Raw genomic sequence first — 18,801 nt, 5'->3', positions numbered from 1 at the left:
TGAACACAGTTTCAAATATCTGACCTTCTAGAGGAGTAGCTCTGTGACCCATCTCACAAAGAACGTTCCGCCAAACACCTCTCATGTATTGGTAACAAATTATTTGAAAAAGTGTTCAACGATTGTTCTGCCCAGGACTGACCGCAACCAACCTTCGATGACGGGGGCCTCGGTGGGGGCCTCGGATGGGCCTTCCACGGTGTCACCGAAGCTCGGGAAGAAGGGCTTGGCTGCGGGATTCAGACCAGACCCTGCGGTTCCTAACAGGGTCAGTGATGGAGGGGAGGAGGGACTGAGGACCGGAGAGGCCTGCTGAGGGATGCCTCTTGCTCTGGGAGAGGTAGGGCTCTTTATAGAGGCGTTTGAAGACGAGGAGGAGGAGGAACGCATCTTCTTGGACTGCTTCTGAGGCGTTTTGGCCTCTTTGAGGCTTTCCTTGGCCTGACCGTGGAAATCCTGTGCTGTGGTCTTAGGGGAGCGGAGAGGGGCCGGGCTCGGGGTGTCGAAGGCCAGGCCCAAGGGCCTGAAGTCGAAGGGCTCGCTGTTGCTGCTCAGACTGGAGTCGTTCAGAAGCCAGGAGCGATCCGAGGGGGACAGGGGCGGGGCAGACGCTTTGACCTCACCCGGCGTCTCATTTGGTGACAGGCTCGCCTGGGAGTTGGAGCTGAAAGCAGAGGTGTCCGCCATGTTGCCACCTGGCATGAAGGACGACGTGAAGGAGTCAGTGTTGTCAAACATCCCGCTGTCCACCATGTCGCTGCCCATCGTGTCATTCACTGCAGAGAAGGATGGAGGAAAGGCCTCAGTGGCGTTGCCCAGGTTGGCATTTTCGCTCTCCACCGTGAGATCATGGTAGCTGGCAGCGAAAGGGTCGCCGGGGCGAGGTGCCATGGGAAAGGAAGCAAGGTTGGCATTGGTGTTGTTGTTGATGGCGGCCGAGGGCATGGTGAACGGCGCAGCAGTGGCCTTCAGGTCACTCTTCAGCACCAGCGGTCTCATGGAAGGGGCTGTGAGTGTGAGCAGGTCCTCCGTGAGGGAATCCGGGATCGTGTTCCCCTCTGGGAACAGCTCCCGACTCCGGGGGCTCAAGCCCATATCGGGAAAGGGGGCATCCAGGTCCATCATCTCCTCCTCTTGGACTTGAGAGCTGGTTTGTGCTGGAACTGGAAGAAACGGTTCCGCCGTCATGCCCCACTCTTCTGGAAGCTTCTTCCTGCTCTTCCCTCTCTTTCCTCGGCCTCCGCTTTTCCCAATCTGTTCTTCCCAGCTTCCGTCCCCTTTGTCCCGGCGCGGGCCCACCCTGTGGTGGTGCGCCTCTGGGGAGGGGCTGTTCTCGCTAAGGAACGGAGCCTCCGGGTGGCCCCTGGCCTCTACGTGGTCAAAATACCCTTCGTCTTTTGGTCTCCTTTTCTTCTTCTTCTTCGACTGTTTGCGGTCTGATCCCTCGCCCTCCTTTTCGTCGCCGCCGGCGTAAGAAGGGCTTTCGCGGTTGGACCACGTGGGGAAGTCGGGCGGGTCGTCGGGGCTGACCGCTACGTGGCCGGTATGGCGGCTGATCACTGTGGAGACGCTGGGGGTGAAGGGGAGGTCGTTCGGTAAGCAGCCGGCATCGTCTGGCCAGAAGTCACCCAAGGCACCTTGTTGTGAGTGGAGAGGGCAGAATGTAAATGGGAACTATGGACATAATGTACATTGACACGTTCTCTTTCTACCTTTCTACTTTCTCTCTCTGCCTACAGAAAAACATACATTCAAAATAACAATTTGACCAATGAAACTAATCAAGCAAATGTGACATCGGGAATGCAACGCTGATCAACTCCAAACAGACCAGACAACCGCTGTAGAAAGCATATCACGACAATCATCTTTCGCTTAACAAGAACATTCGTGTAAAACGGTGAGTGGGATGTCAGATATATTTTAGTAATTTCAACTGCTCGCCATGGAAATATGTACATAAAATGCTGCATATCGTTGCAAAAGTAGTGAAAATAGCCTATCTAGAAGGTGCTCTACAATGACAATAATGTACCACAGACGAAAAACAGTCTAAGTCCAAATTTCATTCTGACCCCTCCACGAAAAGGCCTCGTTGTCCTGACCCCTTATCTATCATTTATACATTATGGATCAATAGTGTGGACTTAGACTGTTTTTCGTCTGTGGCATTCAACAAGTATTAACAAGAGCTTGTGACTTAATTAATAACTACATTGGATCCACTGGAACACAGCTTCTTTTGTACATTTCCTGCAAAGTAAAGGGTACATTTCCACACTGAAAAGGAGACACGTCATGTTTATAGACTGATAAAAGAAGATCCATTCCCCAAGGTAGGTCTTTGAGAGGTCTTTGAGAGGTCTTTGAGATGACAACGAGGCTGAGTAAACGACTTCACAAAAGGAGAGAAGGTTGGACCATGTGTTTCTAAAAAACCTTATCCACTAACACTGTCTGGGACTGTAAAAAGTTTATTCATTTACTGAAAACATTTATTGTCACTACAAAGAGCAAATAATTATATTAAAACAACAAGTGTGTGGATGACGTTTCAGTGGATCTGCAGTGGTCTTGTGAACTAAATGCATGGTGTAACTGTAATGTCTATCACACTGCGCTTTGGTTCCCCCGATATCTCACTCGTACGCACGCACGCACGCACGTACGCACACGCACGCACAAACACGTGCACACGCACACACAGACTATTCTGACAAGATGATGGTCAGAAGTTAGAGTTGTTATTTAATAATTAAGTATTTAGGACAGAACAGTTTGTTTCTAGAGCCTGTAGTTAGAAGACAATCTCAGCTCTTCAAGCAGGTCCATGTGTCTCCTATTACAGGCCTAATGGTGTATTTTATTTTATGGTATTTTATGTATATTATGTAATCTGCCTCGTAAGAATCTTGGGTGTAAGTTCAGTATTGACTCGATCATTGTTTATGTAAACTGTAAAAAGTGTCCTGTAAGTCCATATGGGCTGGTCTTCTTCGGAAGCATGAATCTTAAATAATCAATCAATCATGCGCGCCCGTGCACGCGCACACACACACACACACACACACACACACACACACACACACACACACACACACACACACACACACACACACACACACACACACACACACACACACACACACACACACACACACACACACACACACACACACACACACACACACACACACACACACACACACACACAGTCTGGTAGTTGACTCACTAAATTCATTGCAAGGATCTATGATTAAATAACTTAGCATTTATAAATACAATATAATAACTTTACATTATGTAAAAATAATCTCCGCCAGGTCGAACGGCCTATGGGTGAAGAGGGGAGACTATGTTTTCGCCCTTGTCTGTCCGTCCATTCTGACGTCCTTGAACACTACTACATTTCTATATTTTTGTTTTATTTTCTAAAATGTGTATGGCCTCACGCTGTGTTCCTCACTAGCCTTAGCCTGGGGTCCACCTATGCTTTCTATGGCATAGGCAGCTCCTGGCCGGATCCGCCGGGAGAATCTAGACACAGCTGAGTGACATGAGACTGATTAATTAGAGCGACAGAGAGAGAGAGGAGTGTACATGTGTGCGTGTGTGCGTCAATTTAACAAAGATGCAGACAATCCGAAATCAGCAGAGAGTGATCGACGTTTGCGCTACTCTATGCCGAATTGAAGTGGTCTCAGACCCAGACCTTTTTTTTCCTCCCTGGAAATAAAAACGTCTGGGTTTCCGAGGCTACACTAGCGTTGGATCAATACTATCATAGATTTTAATCCATTTTGACGTTTAAAAGTCAAAATTGATCAAAAGAACACATCTACTGTATGATAGTCTTGATCCAAAGCTAGTTCCTCACAAGAGGAAACCAGCCACTCACAGTACCCACTCTCTCAACCATGGATTTATGAAAAGCTTTCAACTTAGGTTACTAATACGACAGCCAGTGATGATGGTGAAGGAGGTACCTATCTGTACTCAACCTGTAACTCAAGTTAAACACCTGCCTCTGCTGCCTGTGCAAGCTTTTTAGTGCCGCTGGATTTATTCAGCTCAAAAATGGGAAAATTATATTATTAACCCTTTTACTGCTGCCATTTATTGAGAAATTAGGACCTAATTCATGCCAGCATTTTTTTAATTTGAGCTCTTATTTTGAAAAGCCACATTTTGCCTCAACCGGAAGTGAGCTTATCCCTGCCAGCTTTACGTTGCCAAGACAACCTTTGTTTACATAATCGAATCAATGCCGGTACATATAGCACTCCACAACGTCGGCTCTGTGCCGTCAAAGAAACGCTGTTTTGACCAAAAATGCCATCTGGGACAAGGAATAGGAGATACAGGCGATTGAAAGAAACGGATAGAATGGATTCTTATGGCGACCGCGATCTAATCTGAACGATCCAGTGCAGTGCTAACAACAGTGCTAGCTAACCGGCTAACGTGAGTAGCATTATGGCTCGATCGATCATATGCACTATAAAAGTATAATTGCCGAAGGGCTACGGCAATGGCAGCAAGGTGTATTATCAAATTGAGGCTTTGATTGCCGAAGGGCTTCGGCAATGGCAGGAAGACGGTTAAGAGAGCCGTCAGTGCTTATATAGTTGGTTTCAGAGAGTTTCTGTAAATGCATTGTGAAAACAATACATCAATCGTTAATATTAACAAGATGTATTTTTGAATACTTATTACATATTTTTTAAGGAAAGTATTGGAGTAGAGCAACTTTGACTTAATACTTGAACAAGCAGTATACTTTTAATTTTAACTAATGGGGTTGTGTACTTTGTCCACCACTGCTCCAACTCTCACCAACACAGACAAACAGGAGATATAGATACAAGTAAGACGCGCAAACGCGTGAAGCGAACGCAGCTTGTGTGTGTGTGGTTGTGTGTGCGTGTGTGTGTGTGTGTGTGTGTGTGTGTGTGTGTGTGTGCGCGTGTGCGTGTGCGTGTGCGTGTGTGTGTGTGTGTGTGTGTGTGCTACAGCTGCGCCCTGTGTGTGTGTGTGTGTGTGTGTGCTACAGCTGCGCCCTCTGGTGGCGGGCGGGTGGTGTAACAGTGGGACAGACAAACAGACACACAGACACACAGACACACACACAGACATTCAGCCCTTGCTGTCATAGTAAGTGGCTCACTGCGTTCGCAAATATACTGTACACACCATACAGACAGACAGACAGACAGACAGACAGACAGACAGACAGACAGACAGACAGACAGACAGTAGCTACTTTAGAAGTTCATGCACACACACACAGAACACACAGGGAAAAAAAGCACAAGTACTTTGCAGACAGACTGCATCAGTTGCGGCCGGCCAGCCACGACTGCAAGGAGCTGCTTCAAATATAATGAGGGTCAAACCAACATTGAACATACCTATTAGCCTTAATGCTACTGGTCAGTCTGTATCTGCTTTAGAAGGGAGAAGCAAAGGACATACTGTAGGGGGTGAGAGAGAAGAGAGCAAAGGTTGTTGTAAGGTCGAGGGCTAAAAACTAGGAAACATCAGTGCCTGATTTGCTGCGGTGGCCTAGTTTGCTGCTAGATCTTCGTACTGTCTCATGCACAAAAGCACACACGCATGTGTACACACACACGCACAAGCATGTGTACACACCCACCCACGCAAGAGAGAGGCGCACACGCACGACACACACACACACACACCACACACCACACACACACACACACAGAGCAAGAGAGAGGACAGCCTACTTTAAGTGGAGCATACAAAAGTCAGGCAATGTAGAATGTAGAGCCATGCTTCATGCTAATACTCCCCCGACTATGTGGCAATGTTAACTGAAGAAATGCATTGCAGATCAAATACATCAACTAAATGGATCATACAGTAGCTACATCATCACATAGGGTCATGTTCCAATCTAGTTCCCTGATGGGATTGGAACCTATTGAGGAGATGTAAATGTTTTATGACATGGAAGATGCTAGGGTTTAGGGATGCGGCTGATTAATCGATTTTCCGATTAATCGTTGGAGTCTCCTAAATCGATTTTAATATTTCATAATCGAAAATCGGGGGAAGAAAAAGGGGGGTTTAATAGCCAAAATATAGGCTAATAAGTAAGGCTGCATGATATATCGAACATGTACCTTCATCAGAGTGGAGAATATAAGTATAAATCAAGTTGAGCAAAGCCACTCTTCTCTGCCCATCTCTCTAACAGACCCAGTTAACGATCACTTGTTAAGTGCCTGCCAGACAGACAATCGGATGAAATTAAGGCAGTTGTAGAGTAGAGTGTAGACTAGTGAACTGAACGTTTTCTGTTTATATCAAGTACTTCATACCAGCCCCTTATGAAACTACTTCTCCCCAAATCCAAATGGATTTAATTTTCCATCCTGAATGGCAGTAACTATAGCATACAATGAGAACTGAGAAGATCTCCACAAAGGTTTACACACACACACACACACACACACACACTCTCTCTCACACCCTCTCTCACACCCTCTCTCTCTCTCTCTCTCTCTCTATGTGGGATATACCTGCCACCTGCTCTGCCACACACTGCACTATGGTGTCTCAGCTGTGCTCTGTTCCCAGCCAGCCAGGCAGGCCACTGGGCACTGCACCTCATACCAGCCACAGTGTGCTGTTGGTCCTACATACAAATAATATAAATGAAGAAGTACTAACCAGTACACAATTAACCTCGCCTCACCAGGCTTTCCACCACCTCGGAGGAAAGCCTGGTCTCTGGTCTCTAGTCAACAGGCAGGAACAACAGGCGTCAACTTTATTGAGGGGGAAGGTACCTTCCTTTTCCCTCAATAAAAGCTCTCGTAGCCTGTAGCTTTTATTGAGAAAAATCGATTTGAGGGAAAAGGAAGTTGCCGCCTGTTGTTCCTGCCTGTACGATATCATCCACTCCCGCCCGGATCATATACCGAAATGAAATGGTGCCCAGGCTAGTACACAATGTTCTTTTCAAGTTTCAACTTGGACTATTTACCTCTCGTGGACAAGCAACGGACGTGTTTCGACCCTGAGAGGCTAAATGTCATCAAATGGTGGTCCGTGGCTCAAATGCAGAAGAAATAATGGTCCTCGATATGAAAAGGGTTGAAAACCACTGGTCTATCTGGGTCGAAACGCGTCCGTTCCTTGTCCATGAGAGATAAATAAACCATGAGAAATGGACATGTACTTCCTCAGGGTTACTTCTTCATTTCTATTACATTATTGAGGCCTGCACCAAAATACCTCCATCTAATCTAAGAGTGGGCCTTCTGCTTTTGCAGACCTTTTCCCTACATACAGCTGAAACAAATGGGAACTGCACCACATACTGTAGCAGCCACAGTGTTGCTGCCGGTCCCGCAATACTGTACATACTGTATATTATATGTATGTATGAAGTGTGCCACATACAGTACAGGAGCAGGCGGGGCACAGTGTGCTACTATAGGTTCAACATGCGACTGCGTGCCGTTCATCATCGTCAGAGAGATGCACTGAACCGGACAGGACCTCTCTGGAGGCGGTGCTGAGCTGGGCTGCAGAGACTGTCAACTGTGTCAAGACGTGGAGGGCAAACACACAGAGCTCATGTACTGTAGTGCACATACAGAGCTGCATGCGCAGATTGCGTGTGCACACACACACACACACACACACACACACACACACACACACACACAGCCACACCCAACCACACATGTGTACAGATTAGAAAAATGCACATCTCTCTCTCTCTCTCGTAACATCATCATGTTGACATTCTATACATCTCAGCATCAGATGTTTACTGAACTAGACTGGATGGAGGTCTGCTCTGAGGGTGGGGCGCTGCCTGCAACGAGACATGTAAGCACCAGCAACAATGACCAGAAAGCTCCTCTACGTGTAGCGCCTCCATGTGGAACACGGCAGTCACTGCGGCACAGGGCGGAGTCATGGAGACAGTATGAGACTCAACTTATGACTGAGAGACTGCATCTTAGTTACCAATATTTGTTTGCCCGGAAGAACAATGTTGAAGGGAAGTTCCATTTAGTATGGGAGAATTTATTTTTTGTACATTAAAAGGTTTGTTGCATTAAGTATAATGTAGAAATATATCGAAATGACATAACATAATCACTATTGTTATAATCCTATAGGAGTTTAGGGGGTGTTGTCCTGTTAGTTTTGACTGCTTGTTGTGTTTTCTTTGTCTGTTTTCTCTTGTTTTTTCTTTGTATGTAATGTGATATTTTTTTTCTGTTTGGAAATGAATGAATACTTTAAATGACAAAACAAAATGGAGACAGTACGACGTACTACGTACTGTAATGCACGCTGCCAGGGAGACGGTCAGAGAAATAACTTGAGCAAATTTATAAAACCATAAATGATGTTCACTTTATTTTATTCAGAATTAAACACATTAATTGTGTTCCTTGGCAGACTGAAGCAGCTGGGGAAACCTTGGTAGCAAATCTAATTGAGGTCGCCTTCACACAAGAATGTTATACTGCGATAAAAACTACTCCTGCTGCGTATTGTCGGAAAGTGCGCTTCGCTTGGCAGGTGTGACGGCTCATTCGAATTCTGGTGCGCATCAAACAAACATTCGAAGCGACAGCTGGGCTGTCGCTTCGCTTCCAAGTGCACCTGACTTCGATTCACTGCAGGTATGCAAAAATGATACAACTTCACCCTACAATCTCATCAAGTCTATACCGAAGTACATGTCTGAATGCGACATCAGTGCAAATAATATCTCAATAGTAACAAAAAAGGAACTAGCCAACCAAACATATTCACATTTAGCTCTTATATCATACTCGCGCCCGGGGTAAGGTAAACCCTGAGCGCCAGCGTTCTTCTTTTTGACATTTGACACCACTGCAGTCATTTGTCTGCCACTGGCAAAACTCTTACACAAGATATCCGACTAACACACCAAGGTCAATGCAATGACCCACCCCACCCAACCGCAGCAAACGCCATGACTATGAAGAGTCATGGCGTCATAAAAAGCCAGCCTCCTTACTCGGATTATGGGAGCTGTAGTTCCAGACTCTACATACAGTAGCATTCGGAGATGGTGGAATAGTTGTCTGGCTATGTGAGACTAGTTAACCGCTTCCGCGCCATTGCCATAGATCTCCGTCAATTAAAGCCTTATTATTATTTAATGCTACCCTCAACGCCATTGCCGTAGATCAGAGGTTCCCAACCACCGGTCCGCGGACCGGACATGTGCCACTGGTACGCGAGAAGGGAATCTCAAGTTTTCTCGTCGTATTTTCAAATCCATTTTCCTCAGGACTGAGAAAAAAGAGAGGACAAACACAGGCAGCAGATTGGCCGTTGTGCGTAGAGCACGAGCCTAAATCACCCATTGGAATGCAAATGCAACCTTTCAGGCAGCCTTTGTATCATACTCGTCTGGCTGGTATACGTCTTTGAAAACCTTTTGTGCTTACTGTGCTTATTGTGCGGGGATCGGGGGACGACCACACATCTTGCCTGCCCGAAAATGTTATTCCTAGAAACTGTTTCCCGACCTTCCTTCACAACGTCGGGAAAACTGTTTGGAAAAACAGCGGTGAAAAATGGACTCTTCTCCTCCTTGGTAACTTCACCCGTTCATGTGTGTGCTCAGCCGCGGAACAACAGCTGCAGCCTATTTTATCACCATCGCGCTAATGAAACAAAGCGCTGACTACACGCCATTTAGGTCAATGACATAACGTACATTATGTTGTGAAATATAGCAGCGGGTAGACCAATATAGGGCCTGTCAACGGTCATCCGTGAGAACTTGTTTTGATGCACGACGCAGAGGCAACGTTGCTGTGTGCGTCAGCTCATTACGGGCTGAGCAGCACTCCACCTGCCTCCAAATTGGCCACAGACTCTTCATCACTTCTCTGTCTATGATCCATTATCCCGCCCTCAATGTCTTCACTTATTGTACAGTTAATGTAAAACGCATTATTCAGGCACATTGCAGCCACCTCTTTTGCACATTAGGCCCACTCTACGCAATGTCATCAAACAGCGACGAGCACCTGTGGTAACATCATTCTACAGGGCACAGGTTCCTGCGTTAAGGGCCTTGCAAACGGAGAACGATAAAACGCACCTATAGTTAATTTTCAATGAAACCTGCGTTTTTGTATTTACATGAGTGCGGCCCGTGAATTTGTTGCGTGCGTTCTCGTTACGTGCACACGCCCGCGACTCACCAGACCTGGATTCTGTTTAGCTATGTTTTACGCTTGCGTTGTTGCGCCCCTCTTCAATAGACCGGGAGGAGACCTGTGTTGATCCAGGCAACAACGCCTGCGTTCCTCGCTTCACGTTTGCAAGGCCATTACACTTCTATTCTTTTTTTCCCGTGGCGCTAGAGCTTCTAGTAATAATAATAATGATGTCGTGTTCCGTCTTGCAGTGAGAATCCATGCATCAGAATTGTTGTATGTGGAAACAAAAGTGATTCTTGACTTAAACATGTGTGACCGTTTCTGACAGAGGCTAAGTTTTTTTCATTTATTTTCTTGTTTTTTCACGTTATATGAAAGCAGAGAATCATAGCTTCAAATTGGTTGTTCAGTGAGACCCACCAATTTTGGAGATATGGTTTATAGATAAGAGTAATGTCTTGCGGAAAACAGCGAGTTGAGAAAACAGGCTTGAAAGGTTCACTTCTGCCTGTGCTATTGACGCATTTCTTTTAAAGAAGTCTTGCCGCCAAAACTGTCTCTGTATCAAAAGGAGTCACATATGACAACACAGTTTATATTATACTATATTTATGTGACATTCTGTGTTGCCGTAGCTCGTCCCTCACCTCCAGACAGATCCAGAGGGCTGCGTGGGGCCTGGGGCTCTGGCAGCATGGGGCTGTGCTGTTTGGGGGGCTCCGAGCCCAGCGCAACCAGGGGCTGCTGCAGGGGCTGCGATATACTGGAAGACCTGTCCGCTGAGAGCGGGGCAGCACCAAACTCCATGCCTCCCAGCGCAGCATGGGAGAAACCTGAGAGAGACACGGACAGACAGGAAAGGGTCACAGGTCAGGATGATGCGCACATCTTATACTGTACATGTACATCCGGTCAGGGAGGTTCACAATTTGCACACATGGTCATCAAACTATCAAAGTCACTTGAATGTTTTCGAAGAGCTTTGAATGTGTGGATTTTGTGTGCGTGCGTGTGTGTGTGTGTGTGTGTGTGCTAGTGGTGCATTCGATTAATCGATATGGCAATATATCGATCGAAAATCCGGACGATAGGTGAATCGATCGAGAGGCTGCTGTATCGATACAGCAATAAATGGCATGAATTATCTGGGTGACGCAGTGTTGCCAAACGTACCTTTAACGTTACCTTTAACTTTATCAAAGCCCCCCTTGCGAGTTGCAATGCACTCCCTTCTCAGACTCAGACCCCTTGTTAGGATGTTTAGACGTTTATTTTAACTTAAAGATCTCTGTGGGCCTGAAAGTGCTTTATTGCATACGTATGTGCAACGTGGTCATTATTTTGAATATACGTTTAATCGAGATATATCGTATTGTGGCCTCTGTATCGTGATACATATCTATCATGAGATTGCAAGCAATATCCACTACTAGTGCGTGTGTGTGTGTGTGTGTGTGTGTGTTATAGACCATCTGAAATGAAAATATGTGTTTCACAGTTTTAGAGCACACCCATGGTCATAATAACAGAGACAAAGATAACAACAGATGCCAAACAAAAGTTGGCTGTGTTGACGCCAGTGTGAGGTTTTCACTGTCAGTGATGATTTGGGGTTCCATGTGAACTGCTGGTGTTGTCCACTGTGTTGTATAAAGTCCAGACTCAAAACAGCATCTATCGGGATATTTTAGAGCACTTTGTGCTTCAGTATGTTGACAAGCTTTATGGAGATGCTGATTTAGCTTTTCAGCTGGATTTGGGACCTGCCCAAATTTCGCAAGCCTTGCCGAGCCATGAGGCCCATAGGGGCAGGAGCCTATCTCCTGTTTCTGTAGCGTGAGGCAGCTTGTTGTACAAGTACACCCCCTAAACATGACGCTAGTATGTCGCAGGGACTTACCCCAGTCCAACCCTTGATACCGAGTGCCAAGCAGGGAGGCACTGGGTCCCATTTTTCAAAGTCTTTGGTACTATATGACCGGGCCAGGGATCGAACCTCGACCTCCCAGTCTCAGGGCGGACCCTCTAACCACAAGACCACTGACCTGCCGAGAGTACACCTTCCCTATGTCACTGATCATATGACCCCAAGTTCTACCTCCATTTCTAGGCTTAAACAGGCTTTCTTTTTGTATTATTTCCACACAACAACTCTAAGTTATATTAATGGCATAGTTCAGTGTTGAAAATAGGGTAGCACCCTGTCTGTTCGCCTTACTGTCAGCCTGTGTAGAATAGACGCTGCTAGGCAATTTGGAAGGGCGTGTTTGCATCTCTCCTTCCTTCCTTCCTTCCTTCCTTCCTTCCTTCCTTCCTTCCCTCCTTCCCTCCCTCCCTCCCTCCCTCCCTCCCTCCCTCCCTCTGGTATTATCAGACTGTACCTTCTGTTTACATTTCTTACTTACAGTATAATGTATTAAATCAATCAATCCATCAATCAATCAAGCAACAATGACAAAGAAAACAGTGATGTTGTCGTTTACTGGATAGCGTACCTGAGAAAGCTCCCATCAGGTCAGAGTCCATCCTCTGGGAAGAACTGGTCTGGGAGTCTAACGGATCAGGATAACCTGCCATCATGGAAGCTAGAGGCAAAGGGAATCATTAAGTTCAATTATTTTTGAGGTGAAAGTTACTCTATATAATATAATGCTTCTGGCCGTGCTGGCCCTGCGGTTCCAGACCATAAACACACTGACCGGACTGCATCTTCATTTAGTTCAACACTTCACTTATTCAACCAGATAACCCACTTTGTTGTATGACAAACAGCCTATGCTGACATAGGCAGCATACAATCTCATACATACAGTATACAGACGGTTACGTCACATGTTTGAGTGGAGGTAACGATATACAAACGTTACTTTTTGTAGGTTAGATTAGTGAGTGAAGTATGTTTAATTCTACGTTGATTTAGTCAGAGATATAAAGACAAGCATAGGTTTGGGTTTATTTAGTTTATTTCTTTGATTTGGCTATGTGCGTCGTTTTCGGTTATCAGCACCTGAAATTCACAATCAAGCGGGATCTAATCCAATTTTATGTTGCTACCCTCCTGGCTAGAAGTTACTATTCATCACAAATAATGCAATGCTTTGTCGCCCCACCGACTTCAAATTCGACACACACGTTCCACACCACCACAGGGAGTGCAGTGCCCGGTGTCGTGTCGGTCGGACCCACGGTTGTCCAGAACCACCCCAAAAAGGGGCTCTGGACCGGGCCCCTGCCCATTGTCCATAGCCTGTTCTGACCTCACAACACTCCATATTTGGGCATGGCTGACACAGAACTCCATATGGGAATAAAGGGACACAGACATAATATCTGGGTGGGGCATTCATTTCCAACTTGCATCATTCCAAGTAGGCCAGTGCCCAACGGCACCTCTCTAGTTTTTGACAATTAGTAAGTAGTAAAATTGTAAAAAAAAAAAAAAAAAAAAAGTAAACCAGGTTAAAATATTGTAAAGAATATTTAAAGAATATTCTTTAAACTATATTTAACAAGGTGAAATCCTAAACAAAATGGTAGAGTAAACAATGAAAGAATTCTCTGCTACATGTGGGGCTGAACAGTGACTGTGGCATAATCACAATATACCATGTGAGGTATTGCTAAATGAATGCCCTTTAATTTGTACTGTATTATGTCTATGATACTGTACTCGTCTTCACGAATTGCAATACCAAGGTTCCTTTGATTCTGTGAATCCAATCACTCTCTCTGTCTCTCTCTGTCTGTCTCTCTCTGTCTCTCTCTCTGTCTCTCTCTGTCTCTCTCTCTCTGTCTCTCTCTGTCTCTCTCAAGCTGTCTATCTCAAGCTCATAGCGCGCCACTCGGTGGCGCGCTATGAGCTTGTAGGTCTGCTATTTTTGAAAAAGTCGAAGAACCACTGACATAACAGACAAGACAAACATAGCTTTTTCAGAAAACTGTCAGGATGTAGAAGACATTTTTAGAATCTGATCTCAGGTCAAAATGGATTAATACTGGATTCTTATTATGGTATTCATCATAGTAGCGTTACTGTTGTTATTGTTGTCGTGGTAATATTAATTCCACACGAGGAGAACTCCTCCTACCTGATAGGAACTGTGTGTCCAAGGCCTGCTGCTCGGCTGCTCGCGGCCACACCTCTCCCTGGGGCTCTGGGCGCGTCGCTGATATCTGTCCCCCCGCTGTTACTTTACAACCTGCATCAGTGGAAACATTGATTGTCCAGACATTAGTTCCACCCTTCACTGTTACTAGAGTCTTGACACATTACAGATGCAAGCATGCATGCATAATACAAAAGCATGTGAACGTATTCTCTCTCTCTCTCCCTCCCTTTCTCTCCTTCTCTCCCCTCTTGCACCCATGCACGCACACACACACCCTAAATACGTGTCCACAGACAAATGGCATATCCTGGCATGTGCGCAACGAAATTTAGCACCTGAATTTGGTCCTAAAAGCAGATATCCCAGTCTCATGCACGACAACATGCAGTGCTGCTGTTTCCCGTGAGCTGCTATGTGCCTCTGTCTCTGTCTGTCTGTATCCAGTGCAGGCTCAGTTGGCTCTGAGCTACTAACACAACTGTGAACCCTGAGCTGCAGTGCACACACACACGCACATGCACATGTGCGATCTCGGTGGGGGAGTCGGGGTGGCTGTGACTTTTCACTGTCTGGTCTGGTCTGGTCCCAGGCCATACCGCAGCCAGAATTCCCTCACTCCCCCCCCCCCCCCCCCCCCCCACCCCATCCTAGCCCACACAACACCCCACCCACCCGCCCCTAGCTCCTTCTGTACCCAGTCCTCATCCTCTCATCCTGCATGCACGCTGGGAGGAGGTCTCGGCTGGCATCTGCCTAATTGTCTGATCTGATTTGGCTGTTGAAATTGACACAATGGAGGGAGAGGTTAAAGGGGAGATGGAGAGAGAGGGGGGGAGGGGGGGGGGGGGGGGAGAGAGGGGGGGGAGGGGGGGGGGGGGGGAGAGATGGGGGGGGGGGGAGAGAGAGAGAGAGAGAGAGAGAGAGAGAGAGAGAGAGAGGGGGCACAGGTAAAGGGGGAAGGAAGGAAGGAAGGAAGGAAGGAAGCAAGCAGAGACAGAGGAAGGCTCTCTTGCAGGCATCCCTCATAATACAAAATAAAATGCAAACACGCCCTTCCAAATTGCCTAGCAGCATCTACACAGGCTGACAGTAAGGCAAGCAGACAGGGTGCTACCCTGCCTCTTCATATCACACACACAGCAATTTCTCTCCCTTTCTCTCTCCCTCTCTCTCTCTCTCTCGGCAGGCGGTGAGAAAACGTTCTGTTCTGGCAGGGTCAGCGATTGATTGATTTATTGATTGTTAAGAACAATCCATTTTGTTTCCTTGTGGTTTTCTCTTTGCACGGTTTTGTTTCGGCACACAGTGTCTCGGTAGTCGGCACGCGAGGGGCAGCCACGCTGTGTGCCATAACCATAACCATAACCCCAGCAGACGAGGAAGGTTATTACAACACAGAGAGACCATCCCACATGGAGGTGACCAAACTGCAGCCACACGCAGTCAGCATTTCTGGTTCAGCAGTGAAGCATAATGCTGTGAAAACAAAAATTATATAACAGAAAAACATGTCCTTATTGTGCTGCCGAAAGCCTGTGTGCATATATTAAATACACAGCCGCGGAACTGTCATCAACCTCAACACAAGATTTTCAACTCAGCTTTCACTGGGTGGAACATCATTACTTGGGCTTTTATGTTGCTCTACAAACTACAAGTTACAACATATCATTGCGACTGCGAAAATAAAAGGCATTCTCCTTTAACACAGCATGTACCCAGACGCACATGGGCAGAGAAACATGAGACATACTGTACTGTAACATTGACCCGACTTTCCCTTACAGAGTTAGTCACATGGGAGTTGATTTTACATCCGGTTAGATAGACAGTGATCCACAACTGTGACACAAGCATTTTAAAGTCTGATCTTTATTTGAATCAGTCCCAGTCGTCCAACAGCAGAACCTCCCAGCAAGGACACAGAGTCTGACCCACTCATTGTACTGTCTCCAAGGACACACACACACAAACACACACACACACACACACACACACAAAATATAGCCTGAACGGAAACAAACAAACAAACAGACACACACACAAACTAAATATAGCCTGAACGGAGACAGACACACACAATTAATGTTTTTCTTTACTCAACAACAAACATTTATCATAGGAAACGGTTTGACATATTTAGAATGGTAACACCCTCCACGGACGCACGCAGTCGCACACACACACACACACACACACACACACACACACACACACTCTAAATATAGCCTGAACGGAGACAGACAGACAGACACAGCTTCAAAGTACGTCATAGTAAGTTACTATAAGTTACTAATGATTATATTCTTATATATTCTTTTCATTGAATATTACCTATTCAGGCCAAGCTCAGCGGTCCAGGCACCTTGGCTGGTAATCCATTCTGGCAGTGTGCCGCAGGTTCGACTCCCGAACCCGACAGCATTTACTGCATGTCACCCCCCACCCCATTTCAGCCTACTGTCTGAGTGTCTGTCCCTCCATTCATAAAATAAAAGACGAAAGCCACAAAAAAAATACAAAATGTTCTCAACTATCAATCAATAATTGTGATATTATATATATATTACATATACATATACAGTACTTGCATTGTATTTGTATATGTTGGTACAAAAAACAAGGATACGATCTTGCTAAATGTTCTAAAATGAATAACACGCACACGCACCCGCACCCGCACACACACACTGTGCTCGTGTGTGGTGTTGTACTGCAATGTAAAGTAGGTTATGTCATTTGGTCTAGACTAGTTCAGGCGTTTTCCTTATTTTGTGTCACTCTCACTCCCTCAGCCATTGGTTTCTGTCTCTCTCACTCAGACTCCCTTGGAGCTATTTGTCTCTCTCTCTGTCTGTCTGTCTCGCTGTCTCCCTCAGCCATTTGTTCTGTCTCTCGCTCACTCAGACTCTGACTCTCTCTCTCTCTCTCTCTCTCTCTCTCTCTCCATTTTAGTGCACTCTGTACTCAGTGTACTGTGTTGTCTGACCCACATCATTATTACCAAGTGACCATGTGTGTGTGTTCAGCACTGACCTTGTTCTTGATAGGTGCTATATAAATAAAGCTTTATTATTATCACTGCTGCCGAAGGTATCGACCATCACTAGGTGTGTGTGTGTGTGTGTGTGTGTGTGTGTGTGTGTGTGTTAGGGATGGGTTCGATTAATCGATTATCGTTAATAGGACACACGGATGAGGACACACAAAATAATCGATAATCCAAACAGGACAGGGCTATAGGCCTACCAAAGTGTGCCTGGGATGTGTCTGTGTAGCTGCATGACTGAGAAGAGTGTGAGTGGAGATTGATTCCAATCAAGATACATTTACACATCCCTAGTGTGTGTGTGTGTGTGTGTGTGTGTGTGTGTGTGTGTGTGTGTGTGTGTGTGTGTGTGTGTGTGTGTGTCTTCTATTATGTATCTTGTCATGGTAGAAGAGCCATCATTCTCAGGGTAGTCCAGCTGTCTATGGTCCAAGTGACTGTGTGTGTGTGTGTGTGTGTGTGTGTGTGTGTGTGTGTGTGTGTGTGTGTGTGTGTGTGTGTGAAATGAGAGATTCTTTAGAAGCCAGACAGTTGTGCTACTGTACTAAAGCGTCTCAAGATAAGCTAGCTAACGCTACACTGTACAAAGCCAAAACCTCCAGCTGTCCTGTACTCCGGATGACCCCAGCCAGCCCCTCTTTGCTCCCCCGGCCCAAATATCAGCTCCTCTGGCTGTGACTCACTGATTAAGGCTAGGGCCACTGCATAAGGACCAAAGACAAACAGCAGAGAGGGCGCATTAATTAGACACAGGGTGACTTGCAAGCCCTCGACCACTTCAAAATAACTGTGTCAGAATGTCCGTGACAGAAAAGGCCATTAATTCCAGACAACTCCAGACTAAATAACATCGTTTTGAGCGACCTGCTGGTCACAGGTGTGTGTGTTTTATTGTTTTGTTTTTCATTTTAGAGTAGCCAATAATTCCTCGCGTTAATTCCTCCCCACACAAATGTCTGTGTTGTCACTGTTGTATACTATACGATTACGTACTCACCTGCCAGTGAGGAGCCCCCTCACTGGCAAGTAGTAACCTGACAAACCGGTCAGGTTACTACTTGGCCTCACTCCACGACAGGCTGGAATGGCTTAGGGTTGACGACAGAGTACAGCATCTTGCAATGGGTCTGGTACACAAGATTCGCTACACCACCAAGATACCCACGTACCTGTCTATATACTGTACCTGTCCACACCCACAACACCAGAGGGAGTGCAACAAACCATGTGCAACCCAGATTCGGCACAAACAAGGGACTAAATTAATTTCACTCCTATGCCACCAAAATGTGGAACGCCCTACCAACATTTCAATATTATAGGGTCCCACAGACTCCCACTGCTACCTGGATTTAATAAAGTGGGTAAATGGCCTGGGCCGGCTTAGCGGTCCAGGCACTTTGGCTGGTAATCCAGCATGACAGTGTGTCGCGGGTTTGAGTCC

General features: G+C 46.1%; 1 protein-coding gene across 1 annotated transcript in view; it reads right to left on the bottom strand.

The window, feature by feature from the left end:
• LOC310867778 (uncharacterized protein) overlaps window positions 1-18,801 on the bottom strand; it is a 132,064-nt gene that overhangs the window by 54,748 nt on the left and 58,515 nt on the right. Inside the window, exons 3-6 of the mRNA XM_083777902.1 lie at window positions 14,288-14,398; window positions 12,695-12,784; window positions 10,847-11,032; window positions 153-1,637 (exon numbers count right to left, since the gene is read on the bottom strand). Of these exons, the coding sequence (XP_083634028.1) occupies window positions 153-1,637; window positions 10,847-11,032; window positions 12,695-12,784; window positions 14,288-14,398 (1,872 nt within the window). The remainder of the gene's footprint in view (window positions 1-152; window positions 1,638-10,846; window positions 11,033-12,694; window positions 12,785-14,287; window positions 14,399-18,801) is intronic.

This window comes from Protomyctophum parallelum (genome assembly GCF_964188405.1).
Source record: "Protomyctophum parallelum genome assembly, chromosome: 12".
Lineage (NCBI taxonomy): Eukaryota > Metazoa > Chordata > Actinopteri > Myctophiformes > Myctophidae > Protomyctophum > Protomyctophum parallelum.
This window is presented reverse-complemented; position numbering and strand designations above follow the sequence as displayed.